General features: G+C 53.5%; 1 protein-coding gene across 1 annotated transcript; it reads right to left on the bottom strand.

Annotated features, from left to right (window-relative positions):
* Nucleotides 1-2,003: 2,003 nt before the first annotated feature.
* On the bottom strand, nucleotides 2,004-5,679 carry Reep4 (receptor accessory protein 4). Its single transcript, XM_021181514.1, has 8 exons — nucleotides 5,183-5,679; nucleotides 4,370-4,442; nucleotides 3,923-3,999; nucleotides 3,700-3,820; nucleotides 3,175-3,288; nucleotides 2,881-3,016; nucleotides 2,602-2,756; nucleotides 2,004-2,511 (listed from the first exon to the last, which is right to left on the bottom strand). Exons 1-8 carry the CDS (start codon nucleotides 5,212-5,214, stop codon nucleotides 2,446-2,448), a joined length of 774 nt encoding a protein of 257 aa, XP_021037173.1. The 5' UTR covers nucleotides 5,215-5,679; the 3' UTR covers nucleotides 2,004-2,445.
* Between the last annotated feature and the right edge of the window lie 919 nt (nucleotides 5,680-6,598).

The raw sequence follows: 6,598 nt of genomic DNA, 5'->3' as shown, positions 1-6,598 counted from the left end.
TCGCCAAGCCATACCAGAGACACTGGCGTTTTGAAAGCTGTGTGGTGGAACTGAGGTGACATGGCACAGCCACCAAAGCAAAAGTTCACTCCCACCCTGAAGAGGTTTAAGATGTTTGATGTATGTGTTGGTTTAGTCACAGTCCTCTTTCAGGTCTCAGTTGGGTGTCAGGCCTTGAGCTGAGGCTGGGAGCCACACTTGGAGATATGACCGTGGTGACAAGTGACTCCACGACTTCTAATCCTGTGCTGGGGAGGGAGAGAGGCTTCCCAGAGGAAGGGGTGATGTTTCAGTGCAGAAGTTAGACGCTAAGCAGGATTTCACCAACAAATCACACAGTTATAAAAAATATCACACCTTGGTTCAACCATGGAGTCTGGGATACAACAGTAAAAATAAGGCTGAAGTCTCTCCGTGAGTGGCTAGGCAAGGCAGAGGCATGCGCGCAGAAGGTTCTGAGACAGGTGTCTGAGTTGGAGCAGGAGAACAAAGCAGGCGGGGGGAGGGCAGAGGTGGGCTCTGCAGAGCCAGGGCACAGTGGCTTCAGCAGTCCTTCCAGGAGGACCAAGTGACTTTGCCCACCTCTCAGGCAGCACCCCTATAGAGGAGAAAGCCGTTTCACCTGTAAGATGGACAACAGGCCCTTTGAGAAGATTCAAAGAAACCAGCTCTGAAATGCTCAGCACAAGGTCAGACGAGCAACAAATATCCCACACATGCCAGACTCCTTCTCCCTGCCCCCGCCCCCAGGCAAGGAACAGCCCATTTACTGAATAATGATTAAGAACATCAACTCTGGAGCCAGACTGCCTAGTCCAAAGCCCAATCCTGCCACTTACTAGCTAGTCCACCTTGGGCAAATCATTTGCCCTTTGTGTGCCTGTTTGGGAAATGGGGATCATAGTCATAGCGGCTACTTGTCTCCTCACCCCTACAGTTCCTAGCAACACATCTTTTGGGTGAACTAATGAGACAGTAAGAGTCAGCATCACATACAGAGGGGATGCCATAGGGAAAAGCCACTGAACCCCAGTCCATGCGAGGCTAAATCAGCCACACAGATTAAGTGCCTTCCCCTCCAATAAAACCCAGATAATCCCTACACCAAGAGTTAATCCTCGCAGGACACTCCAATTTAGCAGCTCATAGTTTTCCTCCAACCAGCACTCTTGACTCCGAAGTGGGAAGGAAGGACAGATGGGGTGGGAGGAGGGAGGACCCTGGGTACAACGTGCCTCCTACTTTAGGGGCAGATGACCCAGGGATCAAAGGAGATGGATTAAAGTCAACCCAGGGCAAGCGTCTGGGTCTCTATGGATGGAGAAGGCAAGCATCAGACAAGGGCTATCATTGGCCCTGCTGGCAAGCATCATTCCTTTGGCCTGTCCCATCAGCATCCAGGCCCCAGCAGGGTGAGGCCTTGGCTCGTCTCCGAGCCCCGCCCACTTTGACCTGGAAGGTGGGGGCAGCCTGGCCCTAGGCAGCTGCTGCCCTCTCGTGGCTTAGAGTGCAAATTCACCGTAATCGTATCTGAATGTCTACAGGAAGTGTTCACTGAACTGTGACTCCTCTAGGTTCATGGAAGACCTAGCCTGCCTCCTCAGGTTTGCTCTGTACAGTTTCTATAGGCTCCCCATATCTTTGCCTCTTCCTGTAAGGGCCAGTATTGACTCCCAACTGACCCTTCAAGATCAGTCTGACTGTTTTTTGTTTTGTTTTTTTTAAAACAGGGTCTCTCTAGTCCTAGCTGATACGGAACTGGCTATGTAAACCATGCTGGACTCAAAGAAATCCTCCTGCCCTCTCCCCCTCAACCATGTTGGAATCAAAGGCTTGTGCCAATACACCAGGCTCTACCCTAGCTCCACAGGGATCCCTAGGAGCAACCGTAAGAATGCTTGCTGCTGGGATGGGGCACAGAGATCTTCCAGCAGTCGCTACACCCTTTGCCAGAGCCTGCAGTGAGTTATTAGCTACAATATTCTCATATGTGAAGAGACAAATTAGGAGAGGCCAAACACTGTTTGGTATTTATTTATAAAAATATTCATAAGCCTGACCTCACTCACCAACACGAAACATGCAGCTAGTGTATGGACACGGGGACACACACACACACACACACACACACACACCAGGCCTTGGAAAAGGCTGTCAAGTATTTTGAAGGACAAGAAGGAATGAACACAGCTGGTTGGACTTTTCGTTTTGTCGGTAGGGACTGGTGGGGCTCTGGTCCCGTGTCTGAGAAAGTAAAAGGCAGAGGAAGGCAATAAATAGGCCCCGGGCCTGGGCTGCTTTGGTACAGTGAATGTCTCCCTGTGCAGGGTACCACGCCATGTGCCATTTAGGCACAAGCTGGATGGAGCAGAACCCAGGTAGCTGGTGTAGCAGCGAAAGGTCCCCTGCTGGCTCCAGAGGTAAGGTGGCCTCAGTGTGCAGACTCTAGCTGTCCATGTCTGAGGGCATGGCCTTTTTCCGGGTTCGGACCTTCAGGGAGCGTGAGGTGCCCTTGGGAAGAGAAAGCCAGTATACCTTGAGTGGTGTGGGCACTGCAGCTCCATCCACACCCCCCTCATGCCGTCCTTCCAACACACTTACCTCTCGAGTCAACGGCTTCCTCTTGACCACCCGAAGGCTCTGGCTGCGACCTAGAGGCTTCTCTCGGGGCCGAACAGGTGGCTGGGGGGCAATCTCATTGTCTGACCAACACTCATCCTCTGTGTCACTGTCCTGCAGGCCGCCTGGCCGGTATCCTGCCAAAGAGAGGCCCGCAGGGCAAAGCTGAGCATTTATACAAGCCTAGGGTCACGCCCAGCTTGCCTCTAGTCCTCAGAGAGGCTTACCTCCCCAGGTCAGCTCCCCTCTCTTACCACTTACCAATAGGCGGTCTACGTCGGGGTACCTGGTCTTCCAGGTAGAGGGGATCTTGGTAGGTGGGGACAGGGGTGTCAGGGATAGAGCGCAGATCTTGCATAGAGAAACTCCGCAGCCTTCCAGCCAGAGCGCCTTGACTCTAGGAGGTGAGGGATGGGAGCCACTGTTAACTCCAGAGGAGGGCTGCAAGGGGAAGGGCTGTAACGGGGAAGCTGCCCTTCAGCTAATCACTGGGGCACAAGATTCATACTGATCTGGGAGCGGGGGAGACGCTGTGATCACCGGGGCCCACGGCACCTTGGTAGCAGCCTGCACAGCAGCCGAGGCAGCGATGTTGAGGCCCCGCTTCCCAAAAGTGAGCATGGTTTCATAGCTGCGCTCCTTTGCCTGCACGATACACGCGTCGATCTCCTGCAGACCCAGGGCGGAGAGCTCAGATCAATGACAGAACCACCGTCTCTGCAGACCCCAAGATGCCACTGGTTGTCGTAATCCCACGAGCCCTACCCAGGAGCCACAGATTTAGGTTCAGAAAAACTGAAAGCAGGACTCCCCAACTACACACCCTCTCCACAACTTCCATTCTTCCATGCCCACGTCAACTTCCTGCTGGCTTGTCATAACCCTAAAGGTCGTCCATATGTATCACCCAGGTGGATGGGGAAAGCCAACCCCTATCACAGTCCCACAGCAAAACTATAGAGGGACAGGAAATAAGACCCAGGCACCTCTGGCTGCCTGAACCTGAGATACAGGGCTTTCGCTCTGACACACTGCCCTGACACACCCTCCTCTGTTTCTGCTCTATCTCCCTCGAGGTACCTTCTCATGGCGGGATAGGGACGGGTGGACAAACTTTCGGTAAAGCAGGCTGGCCCCCTTGGTGTAAGGTGAGAGCAGCCACAGCACGAAAGCCATCTTGAACTCGTAATAAAACGGGAACCTGTGTGTAAGCAAGGGGAGGGGTTTGTGTGAGCCAGAGGCCAGGTGGTGGTGGTGGTGGGGCCCTTCCCAACCCCATGGCCTGCCAATCCTTGGGCCGGACCAGGAAATGAAGATGTCTGTGAAGGTTTCTGCTGCCATGAAGATCGCAAAGACAATCCAATACATCATCCACCGTACCTGTGGGTCAGAGTGCAGAGCTCAGCTCGAGAGCCTGAGCCGCCAGGGCCCGCCCCCAGCCTGCCCAACCCAGAGATTCCTCAAAGCCAGTCCCACTGCATTGCTGGCTACAGTTTCCCACATCTGCTTAGACAGGAGCCCCTGAGAAACTGCCTTCCGTTCCAGTGCCCCTCCAGCATGCTTCGCCCACGAGATCCTCCATGGCCATTGTTAATAATGGCTGGCCTTCCTTCCACTAGACCACTCTACTTGAGATCTGTTCCACCATCGATCGAGCCCCTGGAGTCTGACAGGCCAGGCCCTCCAGCATCACCAAGTCCTACCACCTCCCTGACCATTCCTCAATGTCTACCCCACTCTTTGCACTCACATATTCTCGAATGTTCTTGCTCTTCACAGCCTTGTAGGAAGCATACGCAGGATACAGCATGCCAAATATGAGCCTGGAACAGCAGTCACAGGAAGTGTGAGGGGACCATGCCCCACCCTCTCCCTGCCAGGTGGCTGCTCCCCCTGACCTGGGTGCGAGATGGCAGTGCCTGCCTGTTTTTCCCGCTTGGCTTGCACAACCCTGGGTGCCTGAGTCAGTGCCCCGGAGGCTGCCTCCCCACCCGGCTGTTTACAAACATCCCAAGCCTGCCTAGGCCTGCGCTGGTGGCCCATGGGTACAGGACAGACTGAGAACACACAACAAGGTGGGTGAGAACACTAGGCTGTCCCCTCCCACTACACATAATCAGGCCCAGGGCCACCAGCATGCAGTGAGGGACATTTGAGCCAGGTATTGGGATATCCAAAAGTGAGGTGCAGGCTGCAGAAGCTGAAGCTAAGGTGGTGGGTCATGTGGCTGCTCAGATGGGAAGGAGACACCTAGATTCTCCACCCACAGCAGTAGCTAATCACCTTCTCACAGGACTGTAAGTGGTAAAAGCCCTGAGCCCTAGCAGCACCTGTCTGCAGGAAGGGTCTCTGTCAGGCCAGAAGGCTGCAGGGTGGAAACAAGGTATGCAGTGACCAGGTCCCACTTCAGACCCCCAGGACCGTTAAGTGTGTGCTGGGAAATGGGGTCATGAAGTTTTTAAAAATTCCCTTCTTTACAAACGCTCCCAGTTTCCACCCAAAGGCAGGTTGGCATCCTGGGACAAAAGGGAGGGGGGAGGTGTCTCACAGTGACCATACTCACACCACCAGGCGACAGATCATCCAGGACACCATCCTTACAGCCTAGAGGGATGACCCCGAGAGACAAGCGGAGGGACGCTCACTCAGGAGCTGGGACAAGGGGCTGAGTGGTGCTGCAGTACACCTCTCCCTCGGTGTAGGCGGAGATCACCACCCCTGACTTCGACCCCGCAGTGCGGGGAGCCGGGAGAACCCGGAACCAGGGGATAGAGGGCCTCGCAAAGGAAGCCGCCTTGTGATCGAGGCGGGAGGGCGCGTCCCTCCGCCCCGCCGAATCCTGGCGGCTCAGTCCCACAATTCCTGCCGCGGAGAACCGTTCGTCCCCCGTCGAGGGCGCCGCTGCTGGTCTCGGGTCCGGGTGGCAGGCCGGACCTCAGCTCTCACCGGCCGCCCGGGTGGCAGAGCGCCCGACCACCTGCACCGGTCTCGGGGCGGAGTTTGTAACTCACTTAAAAGTTGCACGGAACCAGATCCTGCCCAACCCCAGCGCTCAAGCTCCAGGCGCAGGCGCAATGAAATCCTCAGAGGGGCGGGACGAGGTCAGGGAGACAAAAGGGCGGTCTCTTAAAGCGGCGATGCTCGGCGCACTTCGGAGGTGGGGCCGCCGGTCGAATAGTCTTCCAGATCTGAAAGGTTGGCAGGTGGACAGATAGTGAGGGAACAAAAACAAAACAAAAACAAAAACAACAACAACAAAAAACCCCGAACTGCTAGCTAGGTGTGGGTGGCGCACACATGAGTCTCTGAGGTTGAGACAGGAGAATTATCAGTGAGGCTGGATAACAGGTGTATCATCACTACACTGTTGCAAACAAACAAAAGGAAAGGAGAGGAAATAAAAGACAACTCGAGAGTGTTCCTCGAATGCCTTTTTATCATTTCTCCATCTCTGTAAAATGGGATAGAGAATGAAATGAGTGCTTGGCCCAAAGGAAGCAGGTTCTGATCTGATCTTACCTTCGCAGAAGTCCAGCTGACTGACCATGCTAGAAAGGAGGGAAGAGTGGAATTGGAGAATCACCCTTCTGACAGCCTCAGGACTCCACTTGTTTCTAAAGCATCTTTCCACAATCCATATACCTGGGCATTCTGACCCCACTGTCTTGGAGACTGAGTGATGATCCAGGTTCACCCCGGATCTTCTTTCCTAGAATTTTGAAATCCCACCTGTTTCTGAGACAGGAATAGAGATATCCCAGAAAATTCTAAAATCAACACTTGCTGTTTTGTGCTTGTTGTTGTTGTTGTGCGAAATGATGGAATTGTTGAAGCGTCTTCTTATTAGATTGGCACACTGGCTGTCTATAACATTTGACAAACTTAGATATATCATTACTGTCATCGTTATCATCATTGTTAGTACCTTAGTTTCTTCATCATCATCGTTTTTTTTTTTTTTTTTTTTTTTTTTTTTTTT

The sequence above is a fragment of the Mus caroli genome, chromosome 14, assembly GCF_900094665.2.
Source record: "Mus caroli chromosome 14, CAROLI_EIJ_v1.1, whole genome shotgun sequence".
Taxonomy (NCBI): domain Eukaryota; kingdom Metazoa; phylum Chordata; class Mammalia; order Rodentia; family Muridae; genus Mus; species Mus caroli.
This window is presented reverse-complemented; position numbering and strand designations above follow the sequence as displayed.

Bases quoted from the DNA above. Each gene is read 5' to 3' on its own strand.
- Reep4 (XM_021181514.1), bottom strand. From the start codon at position 5,214: ATGGTGTCCTGGATGATCTGTCGCCTGGTGGT. The intron at 3,017-3,174 runs GTGCCGTGGGCC...CTCACCTCCTAG, and splicing joins CTGTGCAGGCTGCTACCAAG to AGTCAAGGCGCTCTGGCTGG. The intron at 2,512-2,601 runs GTAAGTGTGTTG...TCTCTTCCCAAG, and splicing joins GGAAGCCGTTGACTCGAGAG to GGCACCTCACGCTCCCTGAA.